Source organism: Neolamprologus multifasciatus, chromosome 9, assembly GCF_963576455.1.
Source record: "Neolamprologus multifasciatus chromosome 9, fNeoMul1.2, whole genome shotgun sequence".
Lineage (NCBI taxonomy): Eukaryota > Metazoa > Chordata > Actinopteri > Cichliformes > Cichlidae > Neolamprologus > Neolamprologus multifasciatus.
The window spans coordinates 6,571,335-6,588,755 of record NC_140447.1 but is presented as its reverse complement, the minus strand read 5'-3'; the positions used below and the strand labels follow the sequence as shown (position 1 = coordinate 6,588,755).

The 17,421-nt window shown below is 39.6% G+C and overlaps 1 protein-coding gene and 1 long non-coding RNA gene across 9 annotated transcripts in view; one reads left to right on the top strand and one right to left on the bottom strand.

The window, feature by feature from the left end:
• LOC146510929 (solute carrier family 12 member 7-like) overlaps positions 1 to 17,421 on the top strand; it is an 85,944-nt gene that overhangs the window by 29,875 nt on the left and 38,648 nt on the right. Inside the window, exon 1 of one of the 8 annotated variants that reach the window (XM_085172849.1) lies at positions 7,820 to 7,877. The exons of 6 other annotated variants lie outside the window; for them this stretch is intronic. In XM_085172849.1, coding sequence (XP_085028975.1) covers positions 7,835 to 7,877 — 43 coding nt within the window. In that variant the 5' untranslated portion in view covers positions 7,820 to 7,834. Of the gene's footprint in view, positions 1 to 7,819; positions 7,878 to 14,892; positions 15,263 to 17,421 lie in introns of those variants that run through there. One more of the 8 variants, XM_085172850.1, reaches the window with a different exon arrangement.
• Positions 4,932 to 6,825, bottom strand: LOC146510930 (uncharacterized). Its single transcript, XR_014876123.1, has 2 exons — positions 6,717 to 6,825; positions 4,932 to 6,612 (listed from the first exon to the last, which is right to left on the bottom strand). It is a non-coding gene; the product is annotated as an uncharacterized LOC146510930 (long non-coding RNA).

Sequence of the window (17,421 nt, the reverse complement as noted above, 5' to 3'; positions counted from 1 at the left end):
TGGGTCTCGATAGTGTAGCTCATGTCAGCTCATAAACATATAATGTGTAAGGAGGACAGAGTGAAATAGCAGTCACTGTTATTGATTATGTTGCTGGCCCGCTTTCCGCTGACTTAGTCAGGGGAGATGAGACCCCACCCCCATGCTGCAATGTCCTGGGCTCAAGTTTTTCTCATTCACTCTGAATTCTCTCTTTGTTCTACTCTCCCTCTCTGTTTCTTGATGTTCGAATCTCCTGTTCCCTCCTGGAATTAAAGTTTTACTCATAAACAAACAAATAAGAGGCATGCTTCTTATACACGCACTGGGCACTGAAAACGTAAAGGAAATACTTACAGACGTGGGTTTAGTCTTGTGTCAGAGTGAAATGGAAACGTTTCATTCTTCCCAGGTAAAGCTAACTAATGTAGCCAAAGTGAACCAGCTCAGCCCCTTAGGCCTTAGTAAGGTGGTACATCCTTTCCATCTTGTATTTGCAATTAAGCTTTCCTTAGAAGACACAAGATTTATTTATTTTTAAAACCGCTTTAGTAGGTCTGGTGTTGATGTGGAGTAAAACTGTCTTGTCTTTTTTTTTTCAAGAACAGAGCAATGTTATTAAAAAAAAGTAATGACACGACTTGACGTAGCTGTACTACAATAATATTCTGACCTATTCCGTATTAACCGAGTCTCTCGTGTGCTTCCACGTGTTGAAGCACAATTGTTATAAGGGCAATTGAGTCTTGCCCTTATAAGATTCTTCCGTTCATTTAATTGTTTTTGCGCAGGAGATGTCAGCATGTGTGATTGGGTTTAACTATAGTCTCTGTTTGGCCCAAGCACCAACCCCTGGACCTGAATAATGAAGCCACTGTGGAGGTGCCAAAAAGTGCATTCACCCTTGTGGCCAGTTAGCCTCCCCAGATTCCCATATTAAAATGTCTGTGGGGGAAAGTTTGCCCCTCCACAACAGCTGTACGGGGGATGAACTTTTTTTGTAAGTTGTGCTTTTGGATACAGGTAATGATTAAAGTTGAGGGCTTGGCTGCTTCAGCTCCAGAATCAAACCATGAAATTCTCCTTGCTGCTGCCCTCTCACGAGAGTATGATAAACCTGAAGTCCATCAGATAAACCTAAGGTCTGTTTGAAGACGATTTTTCGGGAAAATGTAGCATGTTCGGTGTGTATATACAAGTTAAATGACTGAATTTTCCAATAGTTTTTTGTTTGGTGTGTAAATGCCTTTATTCAGATCGCAGACTCCAAAAATAATTGGTGATGTGATTGTGGCTATATACTGAGTCCTGTAGCCAGTTTGTCATAGTTTTCGAAAACAACTGTCTTACTGTAGTCTTTATTTTTCAGTGACAATATTTTTTTTTAATTAAAATGTCATCTGGAACAAGCAAATTAGGTAGATTTTAGGATCTGTTATGAGCTTCAGTTTACAGTGTATCATGCTGAAAAGGTCTTTTAACTTAGATGAATAAATCACAGGTACATGCATGTAACTTTCCCTGCTGAACAGGTTATACAGTATTGAACAGAACACAGCGTTCCAGAAGGAATGAGCTCAGGCTCTGTGGGAGTGGGTGGAGTGGGACTCTGAGTGAGTGTATGTAATAGTCAAGTATTCTGTGGGAGTTGACCGGTGTGGCTTTGTAGTGAAATGCAAACCTCAGTTTTCGTTATGTTAAGTTCGGTTATCAGATTTGGGACAAAGCCCCACCTTGTAATTAAATAACAGGGTGGATGTGGGGTGTAGCTCATGGCTTCAGTAGTAATAGTAGTAGAAGTGCAAGTGGTGGGTGTTTGGACCCAGTCTTAAATCACTTGCTTTCAAAGCTGCTATGGTAAAATCCAGCCTTACTTCTGTTTTGTTCAAGCTAAACAGGTGATTATACCAAATGCCTGGGGTTACTGCCTCTGTCTGTTGGTCTGCTTGCCCATCTGTCCCAGACATGTGTTTCCTGTTTATTTCCAAGCAGGTCTGGTTCTTTTTAAAGCTGTACGTGGCAGTCTGTATTTTTGTCTCTAATTATATTGTTAACTCTTTAATTTGCCATACTTGCATACTACCTATATTGCTAGCCGCACTGGAAGCAGCACATACAATATGCTTTAAAGAGACTCTCAAACAAGTACATTGTAATAACTGAGTGATGCGGTTGGAATAGTTGTATCTTAAGCTGCTAAGACATGTACCATAGCCGTAAAATCTTTTAGATATTATGTGACACAATATATGAGGATAAAATGTCCAGTGCATGTAATGTCCATTTGCAGTGATTTTGGCACAGCACTGTTAGTAAAATAGTCAGATTTTACTAACAGTCTTACTGTTAGTAAAATTTTAATGTTTTTTACTAACAGAACACATCTGTTGATGTGTTTTTTACAGATCTGTTCTTTACTAACAGAATACATCTGTTGATGTGTTCTGAATTTTTCATCACAGCCTGTTAAATGCAAAGTTGATCTCTGAATATTACAGGGCTGTAGTAAAATCTGCTTCTTGTCAAGTTGTTCTAGATTTATACAAGTTTGATAAATCAAGAATATGATTGAGGTATGTTTAAAGATGTCTGTTGTCGTATTGCCAGCCTTTAGACTTTTCATAAATTAATTTGAGAATAATTGAGATAAATGATTGATGGAGGGAATTTTATTTTGGTCATAGAAATCCTAAATAATGAATTGGATAAGCGGTGCACGTACTGTATAAAGATGGTAAGATTTTTTCATTTAATTGGCAATGGGGCAAGTTAGCGTGATGCTGCAATCACAGTGTGATATGCTCTAATTTATACAGCAGGATGCAACCAGTTCATTTCAACAATAATCTGCATTCTACCAGGAGCAGCACAGATTAGCGGCTCAAAACCAGCAAACACGATAAAGGAGCACTAAACAAAATATTACAGTGTAAGCACATGTCTTAAGTATGTTTAAGGCCTAGATTATACTCTAATGGATGGGGAAATCTATGTTACTTGGACCTGAGCAAACTCGAGCAGACTTGCGAATGCGTAAAGTATAATCCCGATTTAGAAGTAAGGCAGTTCTGGTTAAACTCGACTTCCATTGAGGCTGAAGGACAATCAGGGGAACTTTTGTTTTAATCATTGCTAGAGGCAATTTGAGATCTACAGGACTGAGACTCCGGATTATTTCACACCTGTAGTTTTTAGTCCGTTTAAATCAAACTTCTTCCTGCGTGGTGTGGTTCATTTGTGCAGATGTGAACACAGTAATTGGACTCTGGTACACACCAAAACATCCACACTGAGATGCTTTGGAAGAGGCGGTCTTGGTGCGGTTCCAAATTCAATTCAGTTTTATTTATATAGCGCAAAATTACAACAACAGTCGCCTCAAGGTGCTTTATGTTGTACAGTAGATCCTACAATAATGGTTCCAAATGAATTCCTGTCATGTGATCCGACCTCGATCCGAACCAACTACCATTGTATGTTGTAAGTTTGAGCTAAAACTTCCCTGTAGCCTTGTATGCTTTGTATTCTGGGATGCTGCAAGGTACTATGGATGTATGAAGGTCTAAATGGGCTAACAGCTAGCCATTAAATGAACGTATATTCTCCCGTGTTCTCCAATCCAATGATCGGACTCAGTGTTCTCACGTGGTTTGTGGTGACATGTTTTGGGTTTGTTGGAGCTGGAATTGTTCTCTGTGTGAAAACAAACCAAACAACAGGGAAAAGTTAAAAGTTTACAAACTCATCAACTGATTTGAACCAGAGTAAATGAACTACAGGCTATACTGCTGCAAATACCTGATTTCATCATGGCCTGTTGCTGCTCATCCACAAGCCTGGTTCTCTTGGATGTTTTTTCCTATTAAAAGGGACTTTTGTCTTCCCACTGTTGCCACATGCTTGCTGATTGTTGGGGTTTTTTCTCTGTTATTGTAGGGTCTTTACAGTATAAAGCATCTTGAGGCGACTGTTGCAGTAAGTTTGTGCTATATAAACTGAATTGAACCAAAAAGTGATAAGTCACTTCCGGTACGTTCTGCTTCCTTTCATCAAAAATGACAGTGTTAATAACAGAGTTAATTCAGGCTTTGCTCTAAACACTGTTGTTGACTCAATATGTTCCTTTTTCTCCTAAAAACTTGACTTTGAGGTATGTTTCCCCAGTTGTTCTTGTTTGCATGACCTGCATGAAACAACACGGTAAGAGGACGCCGGTGTGACGTAAGAAGCTCGATGTGTAGTCTGTCTTCTGTAAATTGTAGTTTAAACATGGCAGACAACCACCATGATGTTTTAAGGAGTCTAGTGTAAGTACTGTCAGATTGTGAGCACACTGCATTTTACTTTCCCTAAGGCCTTTTCAGTTCTGCTTCACCTTTCTTTGACCTCATGATATTTTAGGAGGAAAAGTGGTTAGAAAAAAGACAGGAGGTGATTTTTCTTTTCTTCTTTCTTCTCTTATGTGGCATGAACACACCTGGTTCTGCTCTCATTTTTGGAAACTGTACATTACTATAGTGCAAAGTAGAGCTGGGCAATATAAGATTTTTTCATGTCACAATATGTTTTTTTCATTTCAGGTGATAACGATATATATCACGATATAAGCCAAATAACTAGATATGTAAGATTTAAATGTGCTGTTGCTCACAAGTAAAATGTGAAATAATCAGCAGCGTGTTTTGATTTAAATATTTATTTCCCATAATAATTTCAACAGGGCAGATGTACTTAAAATGAGGCTTCAGTTTAGGCAAAATAAAGGCAAATATTACAAACTACACAAAAGGTAGCCGCTAAAGCATTTAAGTTTCAAAATAGAACAAACAAAACAGACTACTAAATTGTCAGTTCCACTTAGAAACAAAATATTAATTCTAAAAATAAGGCTACGTCCACACGTACACGGGTATTTTTGAAAACGGAGATTTTCCGTTTACGTTTTAAAAAATAATCCCGTCCACACGTAAAGGCAGAAATGAAGGAAAACGCTGCTAGGAACATGCCAAAGCAGCAGGTGGCGATATATTCCTAACCGTGCAGAAATGTTGGCCAATCAGAAGTCTAGAAGCCTCGGTGGGAAAAAGTAAACAAAGCTGGGGCATAGAAGCAGAACCGAGTCGTATGTGTGGTGGGACAGTAACTGTGTGTGTATATGTAAGCATTTAAACACTGCAGAGAGTACAATTAACAGTAATAGTATTGTAGAAATTCATTTCACCGAAACAATAAAGTGGCGCACAGTGTGACGTCAAAAAATGCGCACACCTTTGACGCTGCGCTTTCTCCGTTTTTCTCGTCCACACGTAAATGCAAAAACTGAGTTTTCAAAAATATCCACCCTGGCCGGAGTTTTTAAAAATCTCCGTTTTCAGTGACCAAAAACGCCGTTTACATGTGGACGAAAGGTGCAACTGCATAGAAAAATCTGCGTTTTCAAAAATACCCGGGTACGTGTGGACGTAGCCTTTATCTTAGTTTATTTTACAGAAGAAGAGACAAAATTGACTAATTTACATAATATTGCTTTGGAAGCGCTGTCTGAGAGAAATGTTTATGTTCAGGGAGTTGGTAACGACGATCCATTACCTTAATTAGCTGCTTGAATCCTTCATTTTCGACCGTGTTTATTGGTAGCATGTCTTTAGCAAGACAGTAAGCTATGGCATTCGTTATGTTTCTATGTCTCTTAGCTTTTTTGTCATATGGTAAGACGCTGGAGAAAGCCGACTCATTTGACTGTTGCTGCTTCACAGGGATTCCCCTGGTTGTTTTCGATGACGAATTAGCGCTTTCAGTCAGAGATTGAGCGTGGGTGGCACTGCTTCAGGTTATAAAAAAGGTTTGTTGTATTTCCAGGCTTTCGGGACAATTTACAGTGCGCGTTACTGTTTTTTGTCAGGCTTCAAATAGCCGAAATACCTCCACACTACGGAACTTCTCTGGCCTTTCCTTTCGACAATCTCTCCGGCATTGGAACCGTCATCTGTGTTCTCTTCGGTAACTTGGTCACCCAAGCTCTCGTTTGATTTTTCTCTAGTTGGCACACTCATTTCCTCCATTACCCGGCCGGTGTTCCAGATCTACTGGCGTTTAGAACAACTAGCGTTGGTCGAACAGATGTGTGGCAGAATTGCGTTTCAGGAGCTGCTACCGACAAACCAGCAAAAAAAACGCCAAATGTGTCATCTGTGACACTTGTGAGGTTATCTCAAACACACTCCGTCAGTCCTGACGGAGTGTGTTTGTCTTGCTGTTGAACAACAAAATGTTTAAAAATGTGGCAAGTTTACCTGGTGATTGTCTCATGCGCGACGCGATCGCAAAAACAGCAAACAAGTAACACCACGCCGATGTTGTTCACAGGACAGCAAAAGTAAACGATCGGGAGACTCTTGTCGTCATTATCGTTCCCCTTGCACGTTTTATTTCTCCAGTTTCAGTGTTTTTCCTTCACAACTAAAGCGAGCAGTTTACTTTGTGCACTAACATGGACTTGAGTCAACTGGCCAAGTGCCACAGCCTACAGCCAGATCAACTTGTGACACACATCTGCAGCATGTTTGAATTCGTTTCATGCACAACACATTTGTACCTTTCAATTGTCTCTGTTTGTGCGTCATGCAAATAAACCTTTGAAATTAATGAAATGACACTAATAATTCACTAGTGTTGTAACATCACATGTTGTTAGTGTAGTCTGTCTGTGTCTTTTCACAGGAAATTTTCAAATAAACCTTTGAAATGAATGAAATGATATCATATATTTCTTATTGGCCTACATTTGTACAACATTCCAAATTATATACACAAAGTCATAGAAATCACCACCCCTGTTCATCATGATTTTAATATTCTCTTTTTCCATAACAATGAAATACGCTTTGGACAAATATGACACGTCAATATTTCATTAGTGTTGTCACATCACATCCTGTAAGCAGAGTCTGTCTGTGTCTTTTCTCAGGAAATGAATATTTCCAGCCAATATAGACAATCCGTCAACATGGCTGGAGAGTTGGTAGTTATATACAGTCTGTATAAGTGTGGTTAATCTAATGAACATTTGTAAGGAGATGGCAGTTACTGTGAATTCACAGCAGTTACACAGTGATTAGTAATAAACAGCCAGTGAGAGTGAGTGGATTTAAGAAAGTCAGTGACTCAGGTGTGTCGATTGGTTTGTCATCTGTTTTTGAGTCTGGAGGAGACGTAATCTTTTGTTTTAAATCTAAGTTAGGGTTAGATTCATGTTTTAAAACAAGCATTTTGTGTGAGAAATGCAAGAAGGACATCTGCAGAAAGCACACAGTTACATTCTGTCCATCATGTGGACAAAACTGAAAATGTTGAGTATTGAAAAACTGAGAACGTTGGGCAAGTTCAAAAGAAATGTGTTTGTAAGAACAAAAAACCTTTTCCAAATTGTTCCTAAAAATAGTTATGGAAAGTCTAACTGTGTATGTCTGTGTTCTACATGTTGATCTGATGTAAAATAAAGTTGCTATTGTTTTATTGCAGTTTTTTGACAATTCTGAGTGGATTTACACAGTATGGGTCAAAATGACCCGCAACAAAATCAATGTCACTTTTATGTTTTTCAACATAATACAAGGGTTAATTTCCAAAACTTGCTTATGATCTTCAATTTGTAGTAGATCCACTATCACATAGCAGCTGGAGCAGTCTCCAATGGAGGTCAGTCCACTGCTGCCACCTGTGGCCAAATACCATAGCCTACTACTAGATTAATTTGTGACACATCTACACCTGCTGCTATGATCACATTGAGTAGAGGCTGAGTGGCTGCACTTACCCCTGGTACATCCACATCTACCCACAAACATGTTGAAAGATGCAATGGCAGCAATGTGGATTGTCAACACTAAAAACAATCAGTAAGTAAAGACAACAGGGATCAATTTTTTCTGTTTATTTAGCACCCACAACATTTGTAGTCACCTTCTGCACAGGGGAAGTCCACACACACTGTGTGGTACCACTTTCCACAGAAGGTGCAGATTGAATGAGATTGTCAGGGTCATTGTCTGACTGTTTATTACTAATCACCTGCTGTAACTGCCATCTCCTTACAAATGTTTATTAGATTGACCACACTTATACAGACTGTATATAACAACCAAGTCTAAAATGTTTGTTCGCAGAGAAAAGACACAGACAGACTACACTAACAACATGTGATGTTACAACACTAGTGAATTATTAGTGTCATTTCATTCATTTCAAAGGTTTATTTGCATGACGCACAAACAGAGACAATTGAAAGGTACAAATGTGTTGTGCATGAAACAAATTCAAACGTGCTGCAGATGTGTGTCACAAGTTGATCTGGCTGTAGGCTGTGGCACTTGGCCAGTTGACTCAAGTCCATGTTAGTGCACAAAGTAAACTGCTCGCTTTAGTTGTGAAAGAAAAACGCTGAAACCGGAGAAATAAAACGTGCAAGGGGAACGATAATGACGACAAGAGTCTCCCGATCGTTTACTTTTGCTGTCCTGTGAACAACATCGGCGTGGTGTTACTTGTTTGCTGTTTTTGCGATCGCGTCGCGCATGAGACAATCACCAGGTAAACTTGCCACATTTTTAAACATTTTGTTGTTCAACAGCAAGACAAACACACTCCGTCAAGACTGACGGAGTGTGTTTGAGATAACCTCACAAGTGTCACAGATGACACATTTGGCGGGTTTTTTTGCTGGTTTGTCGGTAGCAGCTCCTGAAACGCAATTCTGCCACACATCTGTTCGACCAACGCCAGTTGATCTAAACGCCAGTAGATCTAAACGCCAGTAGATCTAAACGCCAGTAGATCTGGAACACCGGCACGGCGGTTGGCTGCTTCCCAAACAAATACACATGTGCGGCTTGGCACTTGTGCTGTACGTAACAAGTTACGTGACGTGACGCTGCGGGTGTGATTGGTTCGGCTCTGCGCTACTTAATTTATATTGGCTATTCATTTTTTTATGAGAGAGGAAGAGAGAGAGAGATGAGGTCTATCGCAATAGTTTCATTTTTCTATCGAGAAAGTTATTTTGCAATACATATCGTTATCGTTCTATCGCCCAGCTCTAGTGCAAAGTATGTGTACAGCTAAACTACACAATGTTGCTCAACTCCAGCAGTATGTTTGTCTTAGCCCCATGACTTTGTCCTGATGTCCCCATCAAAACAACCAGTCACTGTTTACACACTGTATGCATTTCCACCCTAAATTTGGATGATGAAAAAAAATCGTAAAAACAAATCTCTTGACAATAGAAACTCTTATGATTGTTTTCTTGGAATTATCTCCACCTTAAAGGCGGTTTGGGAATACTTTCTGGAGCATCCATAGACGATCACTCATGAACAGGTGTTTAATATAAACAACTTTATCCTCAAATTCCACTTTAATTCCTGGATACAGTCTTTTTTTTTTTTTTTTCAGAGTGGACTGTGTTGTGTGCTGAACTCTGTGGTGTGATATTGTAATGGGCGTGTGATGAATTAGAAGAAAAATGGAAGAATTGACATTTATAGATGAAAATGTAAAAACTATATAAAGTTTACTGATTTTTGTACAAATGTGTGGAAGTGAAGGAAACAATAGCATGTTTTCTGTGCGTATACTAAAGACAATGTTGAGATTATCAAACATAACAACTTAAAAGAATCCATTTGGGCCATATATATATGAAGAAAAATATCCTACATAAAACACACATGCAACATTATGACCAGAGGATCACATTGTCTGTAATAGGAGAGCTTCCATAGCTCTTTTGGGTGTATGAAAGAGTGAACCACTAATATATGTTCATTCTTTTATGTATGTTGAGCACTTGAGCCAAATGGAAAATTTCATTCTGCTGATTGATTATCCAGATAGTCCTACTCTCCGACTACTGCCCTCCATTTCCGTCTCAGATATCTTGTCCTCACCAGTTCTCTACTCTAAATATGGTACCTCAGATAAGTCCTTTACTAATAAGCACGCACAAGTTAAATGCCTATTTTCTTCTCTATCTACTGTTGCTATCAGCTATAGTAGCTTTTATTTGCATAAGCCTGGGTAGGGGAACTCCAGGCCACAAGGGCCAGTGTCCTCCAGTCTTTAGATATCACCCTGGATCAATACACCTGATTCAAACGATTAGTTCATTACCAGGCTTCTGGAGAACTTCAAGATATGTTGAGGACGTAATTTAGCCTTTTAAATCAGCTGTGTTGGATCAAGGACACATCTAAAATCTTCAGGACACCGGCCCTTGATGCCTTGAGTTCCCCATCCCTGGCATAAGCGCTTGGCCTTCACAAACATGGTACATTTTAGAGAATGGAATCACCAGACACCCTACAATAGGATATTATCACAGTACTTAACTCAAATTATGTCCTCAAAGTTGAACTTAATCAGTATCTGTTTTATCCAGAAAGATAAAGCTATCTCACTTCAGTTATGTCAGTTATGAGATTGTCAAGCACACCAATACTGTCACTAAAGCCTGTCATCAATGTTGCCATAAGACAGAGTCAGTCTCCTGTCAGCTTGGGATTGAATAGGGTCAGGTTAGCAATTGCATGCAATCCGTTTCTGATAATACAGCAATTAACTGTAAGAAAAGCACATATCTGTTGTTGTCTACATAAACAGTTTTGCTGGAATATAACCAGAGTACATCCAGTTGAGTTGTGCTCATTAACAATGTCATCACACCGCATGAGTTCTGCATCTGTCTGCATTTATAACATTTATTTGCAAATCTTTAACGTCTTTCAGAGCGACGGCAGTTGGTGCAAGTCGGACTGCAACTGTTTGCAGAACGGTTGCACAAATTTTTTTTCCCAGCTTGTTTTCAGTTAGGAGGTAGATTTATCAAGCATAGTGTTGGGTTTTATTTATTTTTGGTTGAGATGATTTAATGTAAGTTTATTCAGTTACTATGACCTCTAGTGTTCATATTCCCATGGTATTTTAATTTAATGAAATAAGTAAACACCGTTAATGAATTCCTCCAGCTACGTATCTACGCTCTTACAGTGACATCCAACCAAAAAGTCAACTTTACATGATGTTTAAATCCAGTATTTACTGACTTTTTTTGGTTTATTTTTCCAACCAATCTTGTGAGCTGCGTTACGCTTTGGCACATTTTTACTGGCAAACCATTTTTCATGTGCTTACATTTTGCAGATTATGGGTGTGCACCACTATGACTTTCATGTTCCTAGCACAAACAGACCAATAAACATGAAAGGAATGCTTTGGTAAAGGTCTGGTTAGAGTCCAGCCACATTTGAACAGCTCCCAGAGTGCTCCCTCTTGGGCGTGTGGGTTTCTCACAATTAAGTAATTTTGGGTCACTGCTATTGATTTGACATTGTTTCCATTATCAAATGCGTTAGGCAGCTGCAAACTGCCTGCTTTTCTGTTACTATCAGCGTGGAGTAAATCTCTGCTGACTAATTGTTTCATTACTAACTGTTTACCAGATACATGGTGGAAACAAACCAAGAATTATTTGAAGTGGCAAATTGAAGTCATAAAAGTGGGCTACCATTTTTTATTTAAAATATTGCAAAGCCTAAAAACATTTGGTAACCTCATAAAAGATGTGTGTGTGTGTTTGTGTTAGACATTACGTGAAAGGTGCCTATTTGTGTACTTTTAAAGATACCATTTCTCTGTGTTGATGATGTAGCATCACCTTCCTTGCAAGTAATGGATGCTCACCAAACACATTTTGACATAATACATAAAATATCTTTTCATATTAACAACCTTTTGTTGTAATATCAGTTTAAATATCTACCATTATCCCCCATATTGAACATTCTCATATTCTAGGAACCAGATGCTGGCAGTAGAACAACCATTTAATATTCTTGTAAATCACCTTGGTTACATTTAAAGTGGCCTTAGGAGGATATTAGAGAGGATTTTGTGGCTCTAGATGAAATCCCAGAATGTCTTACCAATTGCATTTACAGTTTCTCATGTAGAAAGGCAACATGTACACGTCCTTCAAGCACATGCCGTTTGCTTCATATTGTGAGACAGTGACACCCTCTGGAGAAGAGTGGACTCGATCATTTGTACCTTTTATCAGGAGAGGATGGTTGGCACAGACTATGTGACTGACTGTGACAGACACTTTACATGTAGTAGCATCTGATTTTTCTAACTGCTGTATTTAATCACCACAAAGTCAGTGTCTGTAAGCTATGTGTGAAATACAGTGTGCATGTAAACCAGCCAACACGTGAACAGTTATCTATTCCAGTAACTGTTTGAAGTGACAGGTTGTGTCTAAGTGCTTCTAACGCTAAAACAGAATACCTGTATCTGGGGAATATGTGATTGAAACATCTTTTAAGCTTGCCCATTATGGTCAGTGTTGACTTTTAAGTCTACTGTTTATTCCAACTGTTTTTATCTATAGTGTGATTTTGTTATTTAATGGCTTCTAAGGTGTCCTTCAGTGTTTTGAAAAGTGACTAAAAAAGGTATTACTACTACATACTGGGGAGAGTATTAACAGAACTTAAAAATTAAAAAAAATAACCAACATGGACAAGATTACGTCAGCCCTCCTACAGTAGTACTATATTTAGATTTTGTTCTTGTCCATAAAAGAACAATAGTTATGAAAACTTTTGCAGATCAAGGATGAAAACAAATGTAAACGCTTGGCTTTTAGAAACATGCAGCTACACGGTTGAAGTCTTTAGCGTTAAGGAGAGCCGTCACAGAAAGGTTTGCACATCATTTGTGTAGCTGTTGGTTGGTTACTAATTGATGTTCCCAGCTCTGTTTGCCTTTGTAACCCTGTGAAGTATTTAACACCCTGTCATTTGTCAACAGGATCGTCTGCTGTCATTGGTCGTTGCTTGACAGTTGAGAAAAGTTTAATTCGGGATCTGCTGACTTCTATAGTCTTCTCTGCGTATAATGCGACACGTTCACACATTCTGTCCTTCATGTCCATGTTTTGTGTTGCCCAGCAGAGCAGTTTGTTTACCTGACAGGTTTAGAGGCTTAGAATATCATTAAATATAACACGGAGACACTTAAACGCACGCGCGCACACATGCACACACACACACAAAGTAACAGCATCCATCTGATATCAAACCAAGTGGAGCTTGATACGACCAAAATCTTCTTACTGTGTGATTTGATAGCCTCTCTTTAAGCTCTGCTTTGCCAGTTTAATGATGCTGACAGCAGATGTTCAGTTTTGTCTGCTGAAAGATGACTGAACTCTGCTTGTAACAGCGAGGAAGTCTACGTGTTTTTTTTCTGTCCTTTTAAGTTGTTATTCACAAACTGCTCCTTAAACTGGTGTATTGTAGTTGTCCATGGCTGATGACTCTACATTGATCCTCTGCAGGTAATCTGACCAGCAGTTAACGTATACGAGGCTGGCAAGCAACACTGATCTGATTCTTACTGATTCATCTGAATGTGGCTAGACAGCACAAGTAGACCTTCACTTTGCCTGCTGACTTTAAAGCCATATCTTCCTCAACTGACTTCTGTTTTATAAAAAGTTCAGGATTAGCCTAATCTGGTTAAGTGATTAGTGCCCATTTCACATGCTCTTGTACAAAGAGATTAATGGGCAGTCAGTACAAAGGAAGACAGCAGGGTTCTAGGTTGACCGGGCTTCAAGGTAATAGCTGGGGCAGAGCTGTTTCTGCCATTGTCTGTCCGGTTTGTGGGGCTGTAGCACACCTTTGACTCTTTCCAGCTGATGTCTAGCTTAACCTGATCTTAGATTAAGTATGCATGACACTAAAGCGTGGTGCTTTGAAAGCACTCACCTCTGGTTGGCCAATGTTAAAAAAGAGATATCTATATATGTATGTGTATATATATTACATATATTCATTGATGCATGATCATTTTCAGATAATTTTTCTTTCTGAAAAACTGAACAAGTTATTTGCTAATTCAGAAATTAAATACAGGGGGGAATAAAAAATTTAATGGCATCTGTTTTTATTGTAAAGGATTTCTTAGTGTGTATGTGTGTGTGTGTGTTACATCATAGTCTACAACATAAGGGTTAAAAGGAAGGTGACCCCGCCCAGGTCCCCAAAGCCAATTTACAGATTAAGGTGATTTTATTGCTACATGTTTAGATATCTTTGTGAGGACAGAAAATTATATACCTGTGGGGTACAACAGACACTTATGGGGACAAAGTGCCTGTCCCCATGAGTTCAAAGGTATTTTTGAGGCTCAAAATATGGTTTTAGTGTCAAGGTTACAATTAGGTTATGGTTATGTTTAGACTAAGGGTTAGGGTTAGGTATGAACCTTTTCATGGTTAGGGTAAGTGGCTAGGGAAAGCATTACATCAATTAGATGTCCTGAATAAGATATGAAAATGTGTGTCTCATACTGTGCTGATCAATGCAATGTTTGTGACACCCTGAAGGTCAGGCAGGAGGTCAGCCCTGTACCTGTAGATTAAATCGGTAAACACGAATCGATTCAGAACAATGTACTGCACAGCTCTCATTTCAGAGGGCATGTGGTAATTCTGCTCTGTCAGCACCACAAATGTGCTTTTTATTAACGGGGGGAAAGGATTTTTGTATCTTTCCTCTTTGCTGTGTGTGTGCGAGAGAGGGAGGCTGAGAGCACATTGACTCATCCATCCTTCCTTCTTCCTCCAGCTCCACTAACCTAAACCAATCTCTCTGTTTTACTCCAGACTGTAAGCTTCTGCATGCTCTGCTTGCTTTCTTTGCTCCTCCCCATTTTGTGTGTGTGTTCATACATGCACACACAGTGATCAGTAGCTTAGCAAGGTTGAGTGAGAGAACTTGTGTGTGTGTGTGTGTGTGTGTGTGTGTGTGTGTGTGTGTGTGTGTGTGTGTGTGTGTGTGTGTGTGTGTGTGTGTGTGTGTGTGTGTGTGTGCGCGCGCGCGCACACACACACACACTTGTGCTTGCCGGTCTGTCAGCAGGAGGGTGAGGGTGCTTTGTGATGCATGGCTGATGTCGCCGATCGTCGTCGTCACAGGCCACTTTTCACACACACAAGCACCCACACACTGTCACAGAAATAGCTGATCCTCACGTTATCCACACAGCTCTGGGCAGCATTCCTGACTTCAGCACCTCACTGGCAATATCTTTCTACTTTGAGCCCTGTACTACTGGAGTTTCACAGGGGCCACTGCTAGGAACCCAGCCCCCTTCCCGCCCTTCTTTTTAGCCCTGCTCCTCAGGATGGAGCACAGGGGAGGGTCTCGACAGAAGGGTAAGTTTATCTTCACTCCTTCTTAAAAGCCGTTTTCTACCTCCACGGTCGCTGCACTGATAAATTGTGATTATATTGTGAAGAATTGGTTCAGTGTGTAACGTGCATATATATCTTCAGAGGTATAAATTTGGGTTCAACAGAGGTCGTAGTGTCTCGCTTTCTCTGTATTCAGTGTGAATTTAAGTGATCAAGATGCTTTACTCCTTTATTGTTGTTGGGTTTTTTTGTTTTGAGACTCACAAAATCAAAAATCTCAATATTTTAAATAAATTCCTGTAAAGTGTGGGAATTGATGGGCGGAGCATGGCACAAACTTTCCCAAGCAGAGTTTAGAAATTTGCCCTAAAAATAAATGCACTGACATCCAGCAAAGTTGCATAAAAATATAAGTTCCTTCTTGTTTCTGCTCTTTCCTAATCTTGGGGTCAGTAATGGAATCTTTTTTATGCATTAACCACAGGCTAAAAAATAGATTTTTGACTTGTAATTTTTGAATATCTGATATTCTCTCTCGGTATTGATTTTTTTAAAACTTTTGTCTCTTTTTCTGCCCACCATAGTACATTGAGCCACGGGCTAACACCGACAGTGTTAGGCAGCTTACAGCGTCATCACAGCGGACGGCTTAGTGGTTATAAATAGGATGCATGGTCATTTATTACCACAGTGAATATAGAGGCTGAGCCTAGCCATTAGCACATCCTCAGTGTACCTGCACATATATTTGGAGTAAGTAGCAGAGTGCTGATGGAGTCTAACTTTAGCCGTGGCTTCTGAACAGAGGGGAGCTGAAAGACGACTGACTGTTTGAAAGAAACATCGAGCTGCCTCTAACCGTCTTCAACTGTGCAGAGCACGGTGGCACAATCAGGGAATCCCACTCTGTTATGTAACAACGCTGACTGTGATGTAAAACAATGAGTTTGGAATTGCAGATGTTGGGGGCAGTCTAGCATGTAACCATCTGGACTCTGTTTATCCTGCTCTTAACCTCCTGTGTCCTGCAGCTTTCATGAGTATCATCCAAAAAGTAATGGTGGCCACAAGGTTTGCTCTTGCATGCGTAGGTGTGTGCCACTTCAAATTAATTTATGAGCTCTAATCCACTCAAATGTATTTCTCACTAAGTGTTAATGTCTTAAATACAATTTTATTTCGCTGCTGAAACACAAAACAAAGCCAAACATAATTTTTTCCTGAGCTGATTCAAATTTTTCTTGGCAGTTAGTGTGTGTTGTTAGCAAGCTTTAGCTCATGCCAAAGGTTTCTGTCCATCTTGAAAGCATTGGAGATAAGGGGCATGATGGTTTTTGCTACTTGGGCGGTTAATTTAACCTTTCTATATTTCCATTTAGTTAGCCCCAATTATATATGCCCTTCAGCAATGTTGCATTTGCTGAGGTCACATAATGCGCTATAGCACCAGCAGTCTGTCCTCGGCACCTGCAAAAGTGGATCATGCACACAAACACACAAGCTTTAACCATCAAACCCACCTGCATTCATTCATCACACATTACACAAGAGGCTTCAGCCTGCTCGTTCCTTATGTTTTTTTATTGCTCAAATCCCAATCTTTCTTTCTTACATTTAAATCATTTTGCCATCAGTGTATGAGGGAAAACTGCAGTAATCATCACAAATAATTCTACTACTTAAAGCTCACTTTTTAAAGTGTGCTGCTCAATACTGCAAATTGAACATTTGCAGTATTTGTAGCTTTAGTGTCTCGCTGTAACATGAGCTAATGCAGGGTTAGGGACACGTTCTTGTACCTGGTTGCTCTTACTTAGTCTGTACCAGCTCTGATTGAATATGCAGCTCTTTAACTGCAAGCTGGTCTGCTCCATTCACCGGGACGTACCTTACATGTTCTGTCTGCTGTATCTGCTTTTTTTGGTGCCTTGTAGTATGTTTGGTTCAGACACTGCCTGTTTGGATGAAAACATCTGCTTGTTCTGGATGGAAATGAGGGGGGATTAATGAGTGTGTGAGAGTAAACATTACAGAAGATTTGGATGACCTGTGTGATGAAGGCAGGGTTACACAGTGAACAGATCAGGCAGGAACAGTTTTTAGGCTATGGTTGGCAGGAGACTCTTGCTTTCTTTGCTGTAATTATTTAAATATAGTGAAGGTTGGACACTGATGTTGGT